Genomic DNA, 21,114 nt, shown 5'->3' with positions numbered 1-21,114 from the left:
GGATTAAGACCCACTCCAGTGACCTCACTTTAATTTGCCTCTTTACAGACCCTGTCTCCAAATACAGTCATATTCTGAGGGGTTCAGTGGTTAGGACTTCAACACATTGATGGAAAGGACACAATTCAACCCGTAATACGTCTTAGAACTTTTTTAGAATTTCCATTCTAGGTCACTTGTTTTGGGAGTGCAATATTGGGGGTAAATGGCAGGAATTTCCATTAGCACAGACCTGAGGGAACAGAACAATGGTGCTTGAGGTTGAAAGTAACTGTCAACATGGGGAGAAGGTGTTAGTGAGGAAACAGATGGTGGCATGTGCTGGGGAGCCAGATGCGAGTGAGACGCTGGGCCAAGGCCTGTTCCCAGCTCCCTGTCTTGGCTCCACTTTCCAGTAAGAGATGGGCTTTGAAATGATGTGATGTTACATCCCACTCACATTTGTCAGCTGGCAACCCCAGTACCAGATTCTGGGATTTCAGAGAAAAGGGCAAAGTGTGACAGAAAGCTCACACCTGTGTGATTTAGTCATGGTCATTGACTCATCCGGAAATACCATGACACGGCCGTGTGCCCTAACATGTTCAGGGATTATAACCCCACCCCCCAGCTTGCCTTTTTTTGTCATTCCCTCTCCTGCTTAATATAGATGACTTCTTACAGCTTCCTGCAAAAGTGAGTCATTAATCTAACGGTTGACTTTCTGTACCTGGTGGCTCCCGAAAGAGCTGTGTTGTAGGATTAGATAAGTGGGGCAGATAATAATGCAGTGACAGCTGTTTTAGGCTGCCGTCCTGCGTGGAACTAGGTTGGCTTGCCCCTAAGATGGCTGGCACCCACTGAAATTTGTTTCTTTTGGTGCAAACCTCTGAACTTGTACATCTAATGTATCATTAGGAAGTCTACATGCATGGTAGAAGCTCAGAGTTTCTGTGCTTTTAGTGGAATTAGATCATTTGAATTGGGTAACTTGGGGGACTAGTTCACGTGGGCAGATACATTACTTTGATACCAAAATAAAAATGAAGGAATGAACTTCAAATGTATAAACGCATTTGGTTTTGAAATACTGTTTTCCTGTGTGGAGATAAAGACTAATAAAGGGATCTTTGTGGGTTGGAAAGTCAGGAATCAATGTCACAGGTTTCTTTTATAAACTGATCATGCCAGAGCTGGTTTTTGTGGTGTTTTGTGTGTTTTCTTGTAAATCTCTGTATTCCCGAGACCGAACATGGTACCTGCCACTAAAATCTTGACCCTTTCTCTATTCCTTTTCCTGAGAAAGATGTATTGTAGAAGGCAGAATTATTCCTTTGGTTTTAACTGTTTCACTCTGAATTTAATTCCTCGGTCTTTTTTCATTTTGATATGAAACAAATTCCTTTCACTATTTTTTTTTTTTTTTTTTTTTTTGGTGTGTGTGTGTGTACTGATTTTGGCAAGAGAGGAAGGGAGAGAGAGACAGGAACATTGATCTGTTTCTGTATGTGCCCTGACCAGGGATTGAACTGACAACCTCTGTGCTTTACGATGATGCTCTAACTAGTGGAGCTGTCTGACCAGGGCTCTTGTCACTATTTTAAAAATTGCATGTATCAGATGAAATTGTATGCATTAGAAACTTGTTAGAGCAAGGAGTTAATAAAGTTAATAGAGTTGTGGCTTGTGCTGTTTTTTTCTGAATCATCTCAAAATGGGACTGTGGATCTAGTAATTGGCAGTTTCTCTAATATGTACATGCTTTTTTTTAGGAAGCTAGTTAGAATTAGTCCTTTATCCTTTGTGTACTCTGAGCTTTCTATACATTGGGATTTTTGGAAAGCAGGACCAACTTGTAAACCATCTCAGTACCTCTTATTCCTGGACTCAAGGATGGCACCTGGCCTCCGCACTGAAGGATTTCCCGGAGTACCTGGCATGTGGAACTCAGTAAACACTTGCCATTCAATCACATACAAAAGACACTCAAGAATAAACACAAAGTTTAATACCAGTTAATATTTACTGAGTGCTTCACTTACTATGGGTCAGGAACTGTGCCAAGCACTTGGCTCACATTAACTCATTGGAATCTTCATGTCCCTGTGACTCAGGTGTTAGTAACACTTACAGATGAGGCACTTGGGGATCAAAGGTGTTTGCCTAAGGTCTTACATTTGGTGAGGCAGAGTGCCCAGACTTGAGACCAACCCTCGAACCATACACCTCACTGCTGCCTCTGGAAGGCATCCAGATGCTCTGCAGAGACAAAGGGGATGCTGGGTACGCAGGCGTGGCTCAAACACGCCTCCCTCAGGAACTCCCCTGAGGTCCTCAGACTCAGGCCAAGTTTCTCTCTGCTGTGCTCCCTTCTGCCAGGGTGCTCACCTCCTGGGAGCTGTCTTTGCACCCCCACTGGACTTGAGCACCTGTGTCCTGGCTTTTCTGAGATGTGGTGCATGGGCAATTGCTGGTGTTTCCTCTCTGCAGATTTCAGGTTAAATACACACCAAAGGTTGGGCTAAATTGGGTTTGCTATTTGTTTTTGGCACTTACAAAGTGCCTGGCCTGATGGGAACACAAGTGCTCTCCAGCTCAAAGCTGCCACTGACACTTCTGGGTGGGTTGCTCAGCCATCTTTCCGATCTAAGTGGATTTCCCTGTAACCCAGACAGGGTCACCGCCCCTGTACAATGGTCAGTGTTCATGAGGAGACTTACTGGTTCAGGCTCTCAATTTCGCAGGCTCAGATAATCCTCATTTGGGAAGGGCTCCGAGGAAGAGGGAGAGGATGAGCGACATGAGAGAAGGAAGGGTGAAACTGGCCGGGTTCCCAAGATGGGATCCTGACCCCATTCATTTGCTCAAGACGTGCCTACTACGACGCTGGCTCTGTCCTGCGCCCTGGGGATGGAGTCACCTCCTGACCAGTGCCGCTTTCACTCGAGTAAGGGGAGTGGGATGACCAGCAAGGGCCGTGAGGGCTCTTCAGTGGGTGGAGTCAGTCTATGGTGGTCAGGGAAGGCTTCTCAGAGGAGGACTGCTGGAGCTGCTTAAATGACGAGAAGCAGCTAGCCATGGAGCAGGAAGGGAAGCGCTCCTCAGGAGGAGGGAACCGTCAGCTAGGCGCTGGGCACTCAGGGACAGCAGCCCAGGTGGAGGAGCCCTCTCCGCGGGCTGGGACGCCAAGTCCTTTATCACCCCAACCCTTTAAGGCGGAGTGCCGAGGCACAAGCTGACAGGGGCGGTGCCAGGGCCCCTCACAGCCGCCGATTGGATCGCTTGGCCGAGGGGAGCCGCTCCTCGGGCGTCGATTGGTGGGCGAGAGCTGGGCTCCGCCGCCAGGTGATCCCGAGTGCTGGTTCCCGCGGCCACGTGGGGGGCGGCGGAGGCCGGCGGGCGGCTAAGCGTGCGACGGAGACGCGTGGAGGTGCAGCGACGGAACTCGAGACGCGGTGGCCGTGGTGAGTGAGCGCCTGAGAGCCAGGGAGTCGGGTAGGGGCTGGGGTCGGCGGATCAACGAGAGCGGCGCTTGGTCCTCAAGCGCAGAGATGCGGGGGGAAGGTCTCCTCGGATGGCTAGGAGCACCTCTGCTCCCTCCCTCCATCACCATCATCATCCTTCACCTGCACCGTCACCTCCGTCGTCCCTCTTCCAGCGTCCTGCTTTGCTTGCTCCTCGGTGGGTCCGGGGAATTTCTCTGCCCCGGGCCGCGGGCTGCCAGCTCAAAGCTCTGGCAGCGCTCCTCAGCAATCACAACAAGCGCAGGAATAATAACCGACGCCATGGAGCGCTCGGCACCGCTCTGCACCGCTTGTGCGCTGCCTGGAACGTGCCTTCGGCCCCACTTAAGCCTGAAAACAGGACGGTCCTCCCGGTGTCGTCTGTTCGGAGAGGGAGCCCTTGACCACCCTGTGTTAGGTAGCACCAACCCCCAGACCCCCACCCCGACACACACACACACACACACCCTCATATCCTCCACCTCCTTCTCCTCCTGTATTTCTCTCAAAATCATTTAGCAACACCCCCCCCCCCATGTTGTTGGTTTCTGGCACCGTCTTCCCACCTGGCGTTGGAGCGCTGCGAGCGCTGGGACCTGGTTTTGTTCACGTGGCATGTCGCCCCGCTAGGAAATCATCTCAGAAGAAACAAATGTACCCCAGGAGGAAGCAGCTCTTGTTATCCTCGATTTACAGCTGAGGGAATGGAGGCAGTGAGGTTAAGTGACTTGCCCAATGTCACACCAGCCAACCTGTGGGATCCATAACCCAGGTTCTTGGCCCCTGGCCGTGGGCTCTGTGGTTTTCGTTTTTCTCCTGGTGGCCCAGGGCAGGTGGGGGTGGCACAGGAGGATGTGTTTGGGCGGGGGTCTCATCTGCACAGCTGAGCCAAAGGCAGTGGAGGGAGTAAGTGACTGAGGTGCTCTGGCTGCCCCAGACCATCTGGCGGGGGAGGCAGAGACAAAGCTGCTGTTTGCTGATCAGATAGCCCCCAGCACCTGAGGTGTTCCACAGCTGGACAGGCTGAGACCCACCAAACTCTGAAAGTGGACACCCTGCTTGAGGAGAGAGTCTGAGAGACGGGCACAGCCATGGCCTCGAGAAAGGGCCCCAGAGACCTGGGTTTGCTTCCAGGCTTGCTCCCCCCTTATGCTTGGGCAGCTAACTTCACTTCCCTGAGCTACCCTCTGCTAAGCCCAGATTCTATAGGCTGCATAGTCTCCCAGAATGCCGGGAAGCGGGCCCCTCCTATGGCTCCGGTCAGCTATGGTTCAGTGCAGCAGAGGGCCTCTCTCCTTGAGCCCTCCAAGCAAGTCAACCCATCCAGTCCCCTGTCTCTAAGAAGGGCTACCTGGAAAACCTCAGAGGAGCAAAAGAAGAGCCCCTCATTCCAATGTGTCCCCTTTAGGGAGGTGCCAGCCCAGCCAGGCTCCTGTGCAAAAACCTCAGAAAAATAGGTCTGGTCCAAAGAGATAAGTGGCTGTTTGTGCCTGGAGCCAGTGTGCAGGTCTGCTGCACAGGTCAGGTTGAGCTTGGTACCCTCCCTGGTCCCCTGGGCACCCCCAGCTCCATGCCCAGAGCTGAAGTGGCCCTTGGGCTTGGGTGTGAGGGCAAGGAAGGGAGAAACCTCCAGTTTCCTGGCGTGGGGAAAGATCAGGTGACAGTGGGTGGTGGGGTGAAGCTCCTTAGAGGACAAGTGGCTTCCCCACCCCCACTGCCTGGATATGGGGTTTCCCCAAGAAAGCTATGCTCTGGATCTGGAAGGTGGAGGCTTTCACAGCCCTAGACACAGCTGTCTCGGAGTGTGTGTGAGCAAATGTGAGTGTGTGCCATAACCCATGTGGCTCCTTTCTGCCTTACACTCTTAGCGTCTGAGGGGCTGTGTCAGCACAGACAGAAGGAGAATGTGCTCCCTACCCGTGCCTCCTCCCACCTCTCCTTTATCTCTTTTATCTTTCTTATCCCTCATGTTTCCACTTCTGATCTTTCTCTCTCTCCCTCCCTGTCACCCCGTTTGTTTTTTGATCATTGCCCCCTTGATCCTCACCGCTCTTCAGTACAGGGCATCCCAGCCTGTGCTGTGATAATGAGATTGAAAGGTAAGCTTACAGAGGCCCTGGCCAGTTGGCTCAGCAGTAGAGCGTCAGCCCAGCGTGTGGAAGTCCTAGGTTTGATTCCAGTCAGGGCAAACAGAAGCATCCGTCTGCTTCTCCACCCTTCCCCCTCTCCTTTCTCTCTTTCTCTTCCCCTCTGGTAGCCAAGGCTCCATTGGAGCAAATTTGGCCCCGGGCACTGAGGATGGCTCCATGATCTCTGTCTGCCTCAGGAGCTAGAATGGCTCCGGTTGCAATGGAGCAACACCTAAGGTGGGCAGAGCATCACCCCCTAGTGAGCAGGCTGGGTGGATCCTGGTCTGGCGCATGCGAGAGGCTGTCTCCCTGCCTCCCCGGTTCTCACTTCAGAAAAAATACAAAAAATAAAAGGTAAACTTACTGGAAGCCCCCATCTCTATACCTGGAATGGGGATGGGGACATAGCTTTAGTGCCGGTTATTGTGTAACTTTACGATTTAAACATAAAAGGAACAAGAGGTAGTGGACATGATGTGAAAAATTATCATAATCAAAAAGCATGAGGATGTGAGAACCCAGAAAAGCAGGAAAAGAGAAGGCACAGGAGGGAGGAACCGTGAAGGCTTCAAGGGGATGGCATAGCCTTTATTTTCTGGCGCTTTCCGAGTCGGCTGCTTAGGAAAGTAGTGGGCTGTTGCTGGTGCCTCCACCCTGGCCTGAGCCTGGGGCTGAAGGTTGTGAGCAGGCGAAAGTAGAGGCTGTTCCTAAGCTCGTGGTGCTGAGTGTCAGTGTCAGGTCCAAGACACCCAAAGTCTCCTTCTGCAAGGACTCCTGCTGGCCTGAGTGTACACCCCAGACACACCCATTTCCTGCCCAGTGCCCTGTCTGGTCCCCACTCTTTCCTGGGAGGAGTCCTCAGGCCCTGCCCCCTGCCACGCCCTCCCAGACTGGATGGTCTATCAGGTGTGGCCCAGTGCAAGGAAGGCACTGAAAGTGGGTGGACCTCACTGTCTCCCAAGCTCCCGCCTGAACATCATCAGGCTGTGGAACCCCCCATCCAGGAGACTGACTGTATTTGTTGAGCATCAGCTCTGAGCCTGGCTGGCATCATGCTGGGTGCCTGCTGCTCCATTCACTTCTCATTAGTTCCTCACATTATTTTAGTTTTGGGGATGAGGAAACAGGTTCAGAGAGGTAAGGAGGTTTGCCCAGAGTCACACAGCGTTTGGACCCAGATTGCTCTGGTCCCAAGGGCAGCAATTACACGTAGGCTGGTGAGACAGAGCCAACCTGGGGGATGGAGGTGGGCGCCTAGGTTGGTTCCAGGAAAAACTGAGGGGGCTGAGCCCTCGGGGACCCAGGCAGAGGCCATCGCCATTTTTTCGCCATGATGCCTTGATTCGTTGAGCAGCAGCTGTGGTCCTGAGCTCAGATGGGGTATAAGCACTCTCCCTGCCCCTGCGGACAGTCCAGTAAGGGGGGCTTCCTCCTCTCCTCCACTAGTGGATCTGGGAGAGGAACCTCAGGAAAGACCAGAAGCTGGACTGGGCTTGGGGGTGGGCTTCCTCAGCCCCTTGGGCAACTGTTCACCTGCCGTACCTCCTGACTCAGCATCAGTGCACCGTGCGGTTGGGGCTTCAGCCAGAGGCTGTAGTCTGCCTAAACTGAGTAAGCCGGGTGCCTGTGAAGCATTTCTGGCCATCCAGCTCAGGGGATACCCCCATAGGCTGCAGGGCTCCTGTCCTGGAACCTGCTGTGGCTCCCCACTGCCCATGAGGCAGAGCCTAAATTCCTTAGTGTGACATTTAAGGCTGATCCCAACCTGGCTCTGGCCTGCTGCTCTGGAAGGGTCCACCTAAGGGCCCCAGCTGCTTTCACTCCTGTGCCTTTGCAGACCACTCCCTCTGCCACACCCCTCCTCTCAGGTGCTGCTGCCCCTTCCCCCTTGGTACAAGCTGGTTGTTGGGACAGCCCAGCCCAGAGCACAGAGGTGTCAGTGTTTGACCCAGGGCATGCACTGCCACACCCCCTCCTTTAGCTGTTTCCCCAAACTTCACTCCTAGGGGATGCGTTTCTAGCTACCGTCAGCCCTCGTCCTGCATTTCGATCTTCTGCTCTGCTTTGTCACCACCCAGCATATTCTGAGTCTTACTTATTTAATTAAAGTCTTTCTCCCTGATGAGAATGTTAGCTCTGTGAGGGCAGGAGGAAGCTTGTCGTTTTGTCCAGGGCTCTTTCTCCCCAGTGTCCCCAGTGCCCAGGACATTGGCACACTGCACGTGCTCATGAGGGTTTATCGAATGGAGTTTGCTGGCATCTGGTGTGAGCACTGTGGCTCGACTGCCTGGGAGCCAACCATTCTCCCTTGACCTTTGCAGCCTTCTCTCCGTGGGGCTTGAAGCTGGGCACCCTGGGGGCCATGCAGAAGGCTGGGGCAAGGGGTCGGAGGGCCTCTGACTGCGGCCCTGCCCCTCACCGGCCCAGGTGCATCACCAAGTTTGCCCAGGTGGGTGGGGCCACCCTCGCCCATGTGCTCTGGTGGGTGGTGACTGGGTAGCAGGTCCTGGGGGTGGGGGTGGGGTGGAAGGGCCTGTGGAAGGACCTATTTCCAGGTCTTTGCTCCCTGACCCAGGCTCTGGAATGTGTATGTGGGTGCAGATGAGCAGATAGGGCCTCAGGCGCTGAGTGCCTTGACCACAGCCTCCCACTGGGAAAGTAACAGAACCTGGACTCCAAGTACAGTGCTCGGTCACTGTCCACAGCTCACCCAGCAGAGTGGAGTGTGTGTTGGGGGGGAGGAATTTGGAGGATGAGGGTCAGGAGTCATGAGCTTGACTTCCCTGCCTCCTTCCCACCCCCACCCCCACTCGACTCACAAGCAGTACGTGGGCTCCTTCTCCGTGGATGACCTGGACACCCAGGAGAGCGTGTGGCTGGTGCAACAACAGCTGTGGGCACTGAAGGTTGGTGAGCTGGGGAGGGCACTTCCCTGGTGGGGACCCAAGTCTTGGGATGGCAGGCCCCGGAGACCATCTGACCCACCCATGCCCCAGTCATAGAGATGGAACAAGTGAGATCCAGGGAGGGGTGGGACCAAAGCCATTCTGAATACTGAGCTCCGCCAGGACCCAGACTCTTGGAGCCACGTTCCTTATGCCCGGGACTCTCTTCCCTTTGGGCATTGTGACCTGTGCCCCACAGGTGGAGGCCACAGGTGAGGGATGTGGGGAATGGCTCCGGCTGGGGGTGGTCTGTCAGGAGTCATTCACACGTGTCCCTGGCTCCTGAGGGGTCCATTGTCCAGGCAGGGCTCAGTCCCCTGGCAGGTGAGGGGGACTTGGCTGACCAGCCTGTAGTGACTGGTACTGAGGCTGGGCTGGGCTGGGCAGGGTAGGGCCTGGGAGGTAATGCCTGTCCCTCATCAACTCTCTCCCACCCAGGACTGTCTCCGACGCCAGGCCGTCATCCTGAAGTTCAGCCTTCAGGGCCTCAAGATCTACAGCGGAGAGGGTGAGGTAGGAGCCCGTGTGGGTGCAGGTGAGGACTGGACAGGACAGGTGTCCTACTCCTTCAGGACGTACTTGCCTACACCCAGGCCCTGCACTTCCCCTTGAGCCTCCCAGCTTCCCAGCCTGCTCAGCGCCTTTGGAGTCCTCTCTCCAAGGAGCCTCCCTCAGGGCAAACTCAGTAGGCAACAGTTTCTCATCCATCTCACCCCCAAACCTGGGCCTCCAGCGGCTCCTCCAGGCAATGCCTCCTGGTCTGAGCGTCAGGACCATCCAGCCCAGTGAGATTTTCGCAGGTTTCCAGGCCTCTCCGTAGGCCTGCCCAGCATTGGCCCGTGGGCTGTGCCAGCCGCTCATGGCTGTGGGAGGGGGACCAGACTCGGACTGGGGGCCAGGTGGGAGCCCCTCCATTGTCGCCTCTCTTCTCCTCCTGGTGTGAGCCAACATTTGTTGAACACTAACTGCACACCAGACACAGCACGCTACTGGGTGCAGCAGCTCTGGGTGCTGCTGACCTAAGACTGGTACAAATGGTGTCCCCGAGCTGGGTATCAAGGGGGCCCTGGGGTCAGGTCCCGTGACACTTGCATGTGGTCTCACTGACACCACCAGCAGCCCCATCACGGGGGTATTATCACAACACGTGGTCACAACAAGGGCTCAAAGGGCTATACTCACCCGCCTGAGACACACAGAGAGAGACTGAGTGGCCAGGAGTCAAACCCTGGTCCTCTGGCTCCGGAGACCAGGAGTGCAACCCAGGGCCTGCGCCACTGCCTCCCTGCTGCCCTGCAGGCCGTGCAAGCTGTGCCCCTCGGTTCCGCAACATGGGCGCAGCGATCCCAACAGCAGGTCGGCAGCGGGGAGCAAGAGGTCCAAGCCCAGTTGCCCTGGGAAGGATGAGGGTTTCAATTTGAAGCTGGTTGGACAGGACTGGGAGGAGGGAAGAGCTTCACACCACAGGTGCGGGACAGGCCCTGGGCTGGACACGCAGGCCGGAGAGCAGGCCCGGAAGGCCCGCCAGCAGCTGTTTAGGGCCCACAGGGCTGGTGCACGCTGGGCTGGCATCTGCAAGCTTGGTGGCAGGGCTGATGGAGGCTGTCACGCCTTCTGCCTCCCTAGGTGCTCCTGATGGCGCATGCCCTGAGGCGAATACTCTACTCCACCTGGTGCCCAGCCAACTGCCAGTTTGCCTTTGTGGCCCGAAACCCCCGGAGCCCCGCCAGCAAGCTCTTCTGTCACCTTTTTGTGGGCAGCCAGCCTGGAGAGGTAACTTTGGAGATCTGGGGCCCAGGCAGGGGACCAGCACGGAGCTGGGGTGGAAGGGGGCTGTGCATCCATATGGGTTCCAGGGACTGAGAGGCCTTGCAGGGCTTGGCCATGCTGGCCTGAGCCCCTCCAGATGTGTACCTGTCACCACACAGGCCTCTTCTGTGGCTCTGTCCACTGAGGACCCACAGAAGCAAGTTGGTGGCTTCAGTATGCCAAGAGGACTAGGCCATGCACTTGGGGATTGGAGGGTCATCCTGGCAAATTTCAACTTGTCCTTCAAGGTTCAGCTCATGTGTCTGTGAAGCCCACTTTGACACCTGTAGACCTCCCCTCACTCCTGGGGACCTGTGACACGAACCACACTGTCATCATTAGGTCTGTCCCTAATTAGACAATGGAGCTCTTAGAAAGCAGAGACTGGGTCTGGGTTCCAGTGCCTGGCCGCATGGAGCAGGTGGTTGGGCAGGTAGATTCCAGAAGTCAAAGCCAATGTTACCGTCATAAACAGCAGAGCCTTACAGCTAATTATCATTCAGCAAACACAGGCTGGGTTTGGCTCTGTCCCACAGCAAGCACTGGCCACCACCCCTGTATGTCAGGCTTGTGCGGGCTGCTGAGGTGGCAGTGGCTGAGACATGGCCCTCGATCTTCGGGAGCTCACCGTGCCAGTGTGTTGGAATGCTGGGTGTGGTGGGCAGAGCGCTAGACCTCTGCCGGGGAGTGTTTTGTGCTCCGTGTTTCATTGGCGGAGCACAGGGAGATGGTGATGAGGAAGCTGACGGCAAAGGTGCCGTGCTGTGCCCACGGTCACACAGCAGCTCCTAAGTGACAGAGTCAGGATTGGATCCTAGGTTCTGTGATTCCAGGGCCTGAGTTCTTAGCAAATCCTCTAAGAGAACTGACCCGATCACGGGATGGGGATGGTAAACCCAAGGGGAGGACTGAGGTCAGGCCAGGTATTTCCAGCTCCAAGCATGATGCCTGGAACAGAGTAGATGCCCAGGTAGAGGAGGCTGCATGGTGGTGAGGGTTCAGGGATTAGTGGGAGTTTTCTCACTTAGGGGAAAGAGCATCCCAAGCCAAGGGGCAGCGTGCTCCTGTGGAGAGCGGGCTGACGCCTGAGTTCCCCAGGAGACACCTCCCTCACTGAGCCCCCCCTCCGCTCCCTAGGTCCAGATCCTGCACCTGCTGCTCTGCCGCTCCTTCCAGCTTGCTTACCTCTTGCAGCACCCCGAGGAGCGGGCACAGCCTGAACCCTGCCTTGGGCCCACAGGGGACACGCCCCTTAAGCCACTGTCCAGCCCTGTGGCCCTCCCTGGCCTAGTACGGGAGCCCTTTGGCCGTGATCAGCTCTCACAGAACGTCCACGCCCTGGTCTCCTTGCGCCGGCTGCCAGCAGAGGGGCCCCTGGGCAGCGGGGTATGCAGCGCCCCAGCCCCAGCCCCAGCAATGGAGTGGGCAGTGGACGGGGGACAGGGTGAAGGTTTGGGGGTTACATGGGATTGGTTGCTGGACTTCAGAGGGAGGGAGCTTTGCCTTACGTGACAGGGCTGGGCCTGATCTGCACACCCCTCTGGGCCCCCCTTGGTGCCCTAGAAGGAACTGCCAGAGTTGGAAGGCCGTGGGAGTGCCCACCATGCCCGCTTGGGGAATCCCTACTGCTCCCCCACTCTGGTGCGCAAGAAGGCCATCCGCAGCAAGGTGATCCGCTCCGGGGCCTACCGTGGCTGCACCTACGAGGCCCAGCTGCAGCTGTCGGCCAGGGAGGCCTGTGAGTAGCAGGCTCACGCCTGCCCTGTGCATTTGCCCCTGTGTGAGTCAGAGAGGATGGGCCTGAGTGTCTGTTTCTGCAAGGCGGTGACTGCGCCTTTGAGCGGGTGCCTGTGCTGTGAGAGGATGTGTGTCATGTCCGTGTGAGTGAGGGTGTCTCTGGGCCTGTGTGCCCAGGGCTTGTGTAGGGGGGTGATCATGCAGCTATGGATGGGCTCTAGCTGGCATGTGGGTGAGGGCATGCTTGTGTCTGCTGTGTCTTTTGGGGGACTAGATATGTGTCTGTTGGCTGGGAGGAGGGTGCCTGGTGAGGAGACAAGTATGGGGTCTTGGGGCTGGTAAGAGTGGGGTGGGCTGGTTAGGCCCACCAGACAGCCTCTCTCCCTCTGACCCCGATGGTCTCTGTAGTTCCTGCTGCGTGGGAGGCATGGCCTCGGCGTCCTGGTGGCCCCTCGTGCCTGGTGGAGAGTGAGGGCAGCCTGACAGAGAACCTCTGGGCCTTTGCTGGTGTCTCCAGGTAGGAGGGGCTTTGCCTGGCTGAGTACCCAGCCGCTTGCAGTGAGTGAAAAATAGGCTGTGTGCATCCCCAGCTTCGCACCCTGACATGCAGGTGCGCATGCAGGTACAGAGGCAGAGTGATCCTGGTCTTCAGAACTCTCCTAATTGGGTCCTTTTTTTTTTAATTTTTAACTTATTAATTTTAGAGAGAGAAATATCGATTTTGTTGTTCTACTTTTTTATTCATTCCTTGGTTGATTCGTGTATGTGCTCTGGCCAGGGATCGAATCTGCAACCTTCATGTATTGGGATGATGCTCTAACCAGCTGAGCAATCCAACCCGGGCCACCTGATTGGGTCTTGAAGTTGTCAGTTAAGGGTCCCCCCAGAAAACTTCCAGAAGGAAGTCTAAAAGCTTCCTGTCTTGGAGGCCTTCCCCTGGGACATGCACTGTATTTAAGATGCTGTGGGGCTGTTACGCCATTGCCCTGGGAGCAAGCTGAGGCTGGGTCCAGCCTGGAGTCCTCTCCTTCAGCCTCTCCCTCTGCCCTCCCAGGCCCAGAGCCCTCGCCCTGCTGCGGAGAGACGTGCTTGGGGCCTTCCTGCTGTGGCCTGAGCCGGGCGCCAGCGGCCAGTGGTGCCTATCGGTGCGGACGCCGTGCGGTGTGGTGCCTCACCAAGTCTTTCGGAACTGCCTGGGCCGCTACAGCGTGGAGGTAGCTTGGGGACAGCGTGGGGGCAGTCAGCCCCGCCTCTTGCCCTCAGGCCCCTCCCCCTGTAACCACTGAGCCCCAGTCACCCTCGGTCTAGTTCCCCCGTTCTCTCTGGCCCCGCCCACACTGGCCTGCTCAACCCCACTTCTACCTGAGGGCTTCGTCCTAGGGCCCATCTCCCTAGAGGCTTTGGGAGGGTGCCCCTAGCAGAGCCGGCCTAGCCTAGCGTCTCGCTTCTGTGAGAATCCTGGCTTTCCCACACCCTAACCCATCCCTCAGCAGAGGAGGAAGCTGACTCAGAGGGTAGGGGCTTCCTTAAGCTTATCTCATACCTCCAGGTCTGGAGTCTTTGCTGATCACAGATTTCTGGGGACTGGGATGGGCGGAAGCTTTATAAATGCGCACCCTGACCTCCGGGCTCTGTTCCTCAGTGCTGTCCAGGCTGGAAGGAGAGAAAGAGGAAACTGGCTCTGCTGTGAGCAGGACACTGACCTCCCGGAGCTTGAGTTTCCTCCTCTCAGTGGGCAGGGTCCCATGTGAGGGGGTGGTGAGAGCCCAGCACTGGCCACGGGGAAGCTGGAGCTGAAGCCCCTTCCTCCCCCAGCACCTGCCGGCGGAGTTCCCCAGCCTGGAGGCCCTGGTGGAGCACCACGCGGGGACTGAACGCAACCTCTTCTGCTCCCTCGACATGGGCCGCCTGAACCCTGGCTACGAGGAGCAGGACTGTGGGCCCGAAGGCAGGCCTCCCCGGACACTCCGGCCCCTTGGCCATGCCAAGTCTGAGGCAGAACTGCAGGGCCTAGGCTAGGAGGCCGGGCCCCGCCCCCAGCAAGCCGCGCTCCACCCTGGCTCCTGGGCCTCAGCAGGCCACTCTGCCCTTCTTCCGCCTGCTGGTCACCAGTTCCATCCAGTTATTCTGCCCCTTGGACTAGTCTTCCATCATGTCACTGACTGTGTGGGGGAAACCCTGAGGCTGAGCATTACTGATAACTTCTCACATGACATGTGACCCCTTGAGATTTCAGGAGGGGCCAGTGGATCTCCAGGCTTCCCTGAACTTGCTGGGTGGCTTTGGATGCCGTCTTCTCTGGGCGTCACTGGAGCTTTCCCAGGTAGGCAGGAAGGTTTATCCCCTGTGGAGGGGAAGCCCTCTCCTAAGGAGGACGAGCTCTGGGACCCTGGCTGGGAGTCTCCTACGAGTTCCTGAGGCAGCCAGACACTGAGGGGGAAGGATCTGGGAAGACAGGAGGAGTAAGTTCTCTCTTTGGGCAAAGGCGTGGGACGAGCCACCCTCTCCAGAAGAGACAGGTGACTCAGTGGAGCTGTGGGTTACATCAGGCTGCCTGTTTCTCATCATCTCATCTCAAGGTTAAGGGAGTCTTCCCTTGAGTTGTGAGGATGGTGCAGAAAGGGCAGCATGGGCCAATTGCCGTGCCACCCAAAGCCCGTGTGCAGGGTGGACGTCTCTGAGCAGAAAGGGACGTGAACCATCAGACAGGGCAAAGAATCTCAGTGCATTGCTTGGGAAGGCTGCTTTGTCTCTACTTAAAATCACAGGGCAGCCTGACCAGGTGGTGGCACAGTGGATAGAGCGTCAGACTGGGATGCAGAAGGACCCAGGTTTGAGACCCCGAGGTTACCAGCTTCAGCGCAGGCTCATCTGGCCTGAGCAAAAAGCTCACCAGCTTGGACCCAAGGTCGCTGGCTCAAGCAAGGGGTTACTTGGTCTGCTGAAGGCCCATGGTCAAGGCACATGAGAAAGCAATCAATGGACAACTAAGGTGTCGCAACAAAAAACTGATGATTGATGCTTCTAATCTCTCTCCGTTCCTGTCTATCCCTCTCTCTGATTCTCTGTCTGTCCCTGTAAGAAAAAAAAACCCAAAAAACAAAAAACCACAGAGCAGTGATTCTTGCTTCATCCACTCCTCCAAGGTACACACACACACACACACACACACACACTGCATTTCCTTTTGTTTGACTGGGAGGGCCTAGCAGTGAGTTTTGATGGTGACCAGGGCCCTACCCAACTCAGTTTACAGGCTGCAGTCTCAGCTTGGTGACCTCCTGGGAAGCCACCTGATGCTAGTTTTGCCCTTAATGTGGCACTGACCAGGGCTGTCAGGAGTCGCCTCACCTCCTTAAGGCCAGTTTCTTTGGGGATAGGCTCAGAGCAGCACCATCCACAGTTAGAACTAACGTGGGACCTGCCAGAAGGCGCTTGGCCTCAGTGGGCAGAGAGAGTCCATGGAAATGATTGTAGCCTAGGGTGTGGGTCCCGAGCTGACTGGCAGATCCAGGTATCCCCCTTTTTAAGTAAACTTGGCAGACACGACTCTACCAAGTTAGGGAGCAAGTTCATTTTGAATGAACTTCTGTTTCTGAGGCAGAGGCCTAGTCATAAGTCTGGGGGCTGCCCTCCCTCTAGGAGTGGCATGTGACTGTTCAGTGCTTTGAAAGTAAGACTTCTGACTCCTGAAATGAAGGTGGCAGCCCCCACAGAAGAGAAAGGGAGGGAGGATCCTCAAAAGCTGGTGTTCCCAGTTTACAACCCCTCACCCGGAAATGGTCTTGCCTAGGGCCCTTATTCTTATCCAAAGGGATAGGAGGAAACTGTCCTTTGGGGGCTCCTTCCACTGGATCCAGAGCTCTGATTCTGTACTGAATGTGAATGGGACCCCAGAACTCTCTTTATGGCCATTTCTGTCTGAATCCATCTCCCTGGGCAAAGCCCTAGTCCCTAATGGGACTAGCCCTGCATTTCCCTGGGAAGGAAAGGGGTTTGGTAAACAGTGCCCAGGATTATAGTACTGGAGTCGTACATTTAAGATGACCTGGTAACTGGCCCAGGCTTAGGCCAAAGCTTGCCTCAGTGATGGGTGAGTTTTGTTGTGTAAATTATCCATGTGGACAGGTGTCAGGGATGTTCCCAAAGCACTTTAACATTCCTTAACACAGCATTTATTGTTCCTGTGGTACAAATGTGGCAAGGTTATTTGACCCATAAGTGCAGACACTTCAATGTCTTCATTATAGATCAGTTTTCTCTGTTCCAACCAGCACCACCTGGGTAGCCCAGTTCTCCTTACTGTATGTACTCGAAATAAAATGCATTTCTTCTGATTGTCTAGTGTAGACTTTTCCTTTAAAAGATGAGGTCTTTGTCCTGCTTTTCTGTTTTGTTTGCTAACATACCTTCAGATGGTGCTGAATGGCAAACCAGACAGGTCCTGTCATCAAGAGGTACAGGATGTCCTGAAGGGGTCAGATTGGTATATTCAAATCAATATCAGGTTGCTCAGCAACCACGAACGCCGCCACTGTAGCGTGAGTGCGAGCGGGCGGCTGGGGGCTTAGGGCCTGCGGCATAGCCTGCAGCGCGGATCCCCCCGTCCCGGCCAGGGCCAGGCCTCAGGGACGGGCGAGCCCGGGCGCTCGGAGAGGAGGAAGCGGCGGCCCCAGCTCCGGTCCCCAACTGCTCCGCCGTCCCCTTCCTCCTCTCCGAGCGCCCCCCCAAGCATCCAGTGCCCCCGGCGCAGCCCCGCCCCTGCGCCTGGCTCTCGCTGCGTCCCTTCGTCCCGGCTGCCGGAGGATCCCTGCGACCGCGCGATGGCCTCGGAGTCCGTGAAGGAGGCGCCCGGGAGGCCGCCTCCGAGGACTGGCTGGGCAGGACTGAGGGCCACCCTGAGGGGGCATGAGGGACAGCACTGCCCCGCAGCCAGACGGAAGGCCCTTCTCGAAGGGCGCAGGTGGACGCCAGCAGGTTGATCTGAAGACTTATGTGCAGGCAGGAGAGCGCAGGAACCCGCCTCCTAGGTCTAGGCCCTAGGAGGTCTCCACTGCCCCCAGTGCCAAGGCTGTCCTCGCTCCCCCATCCCTTACGGCCCCTCTCCTACAAGAATTCCAGCCACCAAGACCACTAGCCCTCTACCCTCATCCGAGATTTCTCCAAACGGTCCAGCCACTTTCTCCAGCCTACCCCCGCCCTCCGGTTCCTCCTCCCCCTCCCCTCCCCTCCCCCTCCCTCCCCCTCCCCTCCCTCCCCCCCTCTCCCTCCCCCTCCCCCTCCCTCTCTCCTCCCCCTCCCCCTCCTCCTCCCTCTTCCAGACCTTGGCCTCAGGCTTTCTAACCTCAGCATTCAGAACCCTCCCCTCATCCTCCTCCAGCTTCCTTAGAGGAACTGGCCTGAACAAGGGGGGGGGGGGGGTGTCTCACCACTTCCCTATGCTTGTTTGAGCTTCATAACAGGGGAGACACATTTCACAGATGGGGAGACTGAGGCCAGAAGAGAGGAGGAGACTGGCCAAGCTCCTACAGGGAGCCTCTGGCAGAGCAGGGGCTGGAGCTGCTCCTGCTGTCTGCTGGGCAAGGGCTCTTTCTACTGACATCTTCCCAGCTGTTCAACAAGATCGCTAGTTAACTGAATTGTCACAGGTGGTTCCAGGAAAAAAGGAAAAGTTTGGAAAATGTTGCATACAGTTTCCTTCGCTTGAAGAAACTGGTGTAACTTTTTATTTAATATTGATGTTTTTAGAGAGATACAGGAAGGGAGAGGTGAGGGGAGGACAGATATGGGAAGCATCAACTCCTAGTTGCTTCACTTTAGTTGTTCTTTTATTGATTGCTTCTCAGATGTTCCTTGACAGGGAAGAGGGTGTGGTTTTCAAGCAGAGCCAGTGATCCCATGCTCAAGCTAGCAGCTCTGTGCTCAGGCCCACAAGCCCCCTGCTCAAGTTCATGAGCCCGTGCTCTAGTGATCTTGGGGTTTCAAACCCAGGCCCTCAGCATCCCAGGCTGATTCTCAGTCTACTGTACCACCAGTGGTCAGGCCGGGTAACTCATTTAACCCAGAGTTTCCAAAATAGATTTGACCATGGAACCATTTATGTTTTGACTGGCAGGCCACTAAATAATCCAGAACACCAACATTGGCTGCCCCATCTCTTTCTTCAAGGTAGTCAGAACCCTGGAACAGGCTGAAGTGTTCTGAAGCGCAGAGCTCCCCAGTGGTCAGGACTTGATCGGAGCTGATGCTCAGAGGATGAGGGCAGCTCTCCCCGGGGTCTGGGGATGGGCAGGCTGTTCTTCTCTGTCCTGGACTTCCAGGCTGAAACAGACCTGAGGGGTTGTCTGGTCGAGCCTCCCCCATCAGGTCCTTGTCCTTGAATGTCCACACAGTAGAAGGAGCTCACTCTTCCCAAAGCTTCCCAAAGTTCCGCCTTTGCTTCTTGGCTCCTAGAAGACCATTGTGCATGGTGAGCCACTGACAGCCTTCCTAAAGTTTTCAGCCACCTGCCCTGGCTCTGTCCCTGGGCTCCACTGAGCACTTCTCCCTCTTTTAGGGTGGACTCCTCTAAGACTTGAGGGTTCCATGGTTCCTCCTTGGCCTAGCCTCCTCCAGGACCTCAGCCTTGCCGGTGGGTTCTCTCTTTATCCTGGAAGTAGTAATCTCCTGAGCAAGCCTCCCTTGTCACGGTCTCCAGGAAACCCCAGCTCAGAAGGGAGACACTAAGGACACAGTGGCTACATCAGCTCTCCCTTTGGTCCTGAGTTCCACCACTTGTGATTTTTCTGCCAGACACCTGCCTTTGGACCTCCCACAGAGCTTCAACCACATGTTCTCATTCATTCGTGCAGCTAACATATAGCACCTCCATACAGGCCCCATCCTAGGCATGGAGAGCACTGCCCTAAAGGAGGCACAGACCCTGCCCTCAGCAAACTCACTAGAGAAGCAGCTTGGCTAATCGCTATGATCCAGCAGGAGGAGGAGGAGGAGAAGCCTGGGAGATTTGGCAGCATAGGGAAGGCTAGCAAACCTGAACTTGGAAGGAATGGGAAGGGAAAGGAAAGCAGGGAAGGCTTCCTGAAAGTGGTGAGGTCTAAGCTGAGATCTGAGGATGAGAGGAGCTGGCTAGGGAGGAAGGTTGAGGAAGGGGCCTTCCAGGTGGAGACCGGCATTTGATTGTCACAAGACTCTGTAGATGTATAGAGCTAGTCATCACTCCTGATGGGGAAACAGGCCTGGAGCATTATTGAACAAGTTAGGGGCAGTTTTGATTCCTAGCAGAGTAGCTGGGGTCCATGCTCCATCAGCTGTTTGCTGCTCTTAAGTGAGCAACATGCAAATTAGATGCAAAGCACAACTCAGGTGGCTCTGAGCCAGGAGCAGCAGCCCATTAGAGGGCTGGGTGGCTGTGTGTCTGCCCTGCTGGGCTCTGACCCAGCTCCCACCAGTCTCCCAGGGCTCTGACCACCTCTGGGAGCCTCCTGCCCAGAGACCCTCCTTTCAGGTCCTATGCACTACAGCTCCAGGACTTCTGATTGCTGCTTTCTGCCCTCCCTTCCCCTCCCCTCCCTTTCTTCTCCACAACCTTAAATCTAGCCTCTGTTCCTGAGGTCATTGTCAGGGACCTCTTCAACTCTCCACCCCAGACCCACTGTTCAGGCAGCTCAGCTACCTACAAGCCCTACGATGAGCTCCTCCCCACCACACCTGGCCTGCTGCCTGGTCTGTAGGCTCCTTCCTTCCCAGCTGGTGGCCTTGCCATCCCTCTACTCCCTACTGCACACCCATGGCTTTAGAGTCGCCTCTGATGACCCACTCAGGGGCCAGGTACTATGACTTCTATCATGTCCAAACAGAAAATGGTGGGCCTGGATTCCAGAGACATCGATGCTGTAGAAGACATAGAATTTGGCCTCTGGAAGGGACATGAAACTGTTCATTTTGGAGTGGCCAGAAAGGGGACATGAGGCAATTTAGGAGTGATGCTTTTTATTTCAGTTTCAACAGTTAGATGTCTAATGTGAAGTAGAAAGAATATTTAGCACATCCAAACTGTAATGCAGTTTCATGGGAATGATTGCTGAGGATGACACCAGATTAAAAAGAGAGACAAATAACAGTTGATTTCACAAGAACCATTTAGTAAATAATTGTATGAGAGACGTGGCAGGACCCGGGAGGAAGTGCAGAGTGGCTGATAATGAGGACCCGATCTGTGTGTGAGCTTGTCCTGGGCAGGTCTGGAGGTGCCTGTTGATGGATGAAACTTTCATGAAATTTTATGTTTTGCCTCAAAAATGTAACATTTTCAACCCCACCCCAGAGCAGCACTGTTGGTAGAACCCTCTGTGATGGTGAAGATGTTCTGTATTTGGGCTGTCCAGTTAAGTGCCCACTAGCCATATCTGGGAAGTATGTAGGCAGATGGGCTAGTGCTACTGAAGAACTGGATTTTAATTTTATTTAATTTGAAATAAGTTACATTTCAATAGCCACATGTGGCTAGTGGCTCTGGAACAGCGCTTTCCAATACAAATGCATAACTTAAAATTTTCTAGTGGCCACATTTTAAAAAGTAAAAGGAAACAAGTACAATTAATTTATATAACCCATTTAACCCATTATATCTAACATATAATCATTTCAATAAAATATAACAGAGCCTAACCTGTGGAGGCACAGTGGATAAAGTATCATCAACCTGGAATGTCAAGGTTGCCGGTTCGAAACCCTGGGCTTGCCTGGTCAGAGCACATCAAGAAGCAGCTGCCATGAGTTGATGCTTCCTGACCCCCCTTCTCTCTCTCTCTCTCCCTCTCCTCTCTCTAAAAATAAATAAATAAAATCTTTAAACATAAATAAAACATAATAGATATTATTTATCTATATAGTAATGTTTATTTTATTGATTTTAGAGAGAGAGGATGGAAGAGAGACAGGAACACTGATCTGTTCCTGTATGTGCCCTGATCCGGGATTGAACCGGCAACTTCTGTGCTTTGGGAAGAT

General features: G+C 54.9%; 1 protein-coding gene across 4 annotated transcripts; it reads left to right on the top strand.

The window, feature by feature from the left end:
• Positions 1 to 3,342: 3,342 nt before the first annotated feature.
• SH2D5 (SH2 domain containing 5) lies at positions 3,343 to 16,420 on the top strand. Of its 4 annotated transcripts, none has more exons than XM_066375294.1 (10): positions 3,343 to 3,443; positions 7,933 to 8,060; positions 8,434 to 8,517; positions 8,995 to 9,069; positions 10,183 to 10,329; positions 11,503 to 11,751; positions 11,929 to 12,103; positions 12,511 to 12,619; positions 13,157 to 13,316; positions 13,918 to 16,420. In XM_066375294.1, exons 2-10 carry the CDS (start codon positions 7,974 to 7,976, stop codon positions 14,119 to 14,121), a joined length of 1,290 nt encoding a protein of 429 aa, XP_066231391.1. In that variant the 5' UTR covers positions 3,343 to 3,443; positions 7,933 to 7,973; the 3' UTR covers positions 14,122 to 16,420. The 4 variants fall into 4 exon arrangements, with proteins under 4 accessions (XP_066231391.1, XP_066231388.1, XP_066231389.1 ...); XM_066375291.1 differs by having other exon boundaries at positions 3,373 to 3,443; positions 8,437 to 8,517; XM_066375292.1 differs by having other exon boundaries at positions 3,373 to 3,443; positions 11,932 to 12,103.
• Positions 16,421 to 21,114: the final 4,694 nt, after the last annotated feature.

This window comes from Saccopteryx leptura, chromosome 3, assembly GCF_036850995.1.
Source record: "Saccopteryx leptura isolate mSacLep1 chromosome 3, mSacLep1_pri_phased_curated, whole genome shotgun sequence".
Taxonomy (NCBI): domain Eukaryota; kingdom Metazoa; phylum Chordata; class Mammalia; order Chiroptera; family Emballonuridae; genus Saccopteryx; species Saccopteryx leptura.
Note: the sequence above shows the minus strand (reverse complement) of the source record. Positions and strands in the feature narration are given on the sequence as shown.

What these genes read in the sequence shown, in the direction of transcription:
- SH2D5 (XM_066375294.1), top strand. Translation starts at nt 7,974, where the DNA reads ATGCAGAAGGCTGGGGCAAGGGGTCGGAGGGCCTCTGACTGCGGCCCT. An exon ending in GCTGTCGGCCAGGGAGGCCT is followed by an intron (nt 12,104 to 12,510) that starts GTGAGTAGCAGG and finishes TGGTCTCTGTAG; the next exon opens with TTCCTGCTGCGTGGGAGGCA. An exon ending in GCCTTTGCTGGTGTCTCCAG is followed by an intron (nt 12,620 to 13,156) that starts GTAGGAGGGGCT and finishes CTGCCCTCCCAG; the next exon opens with GCCCAGAGCCCTCGCCCTGC.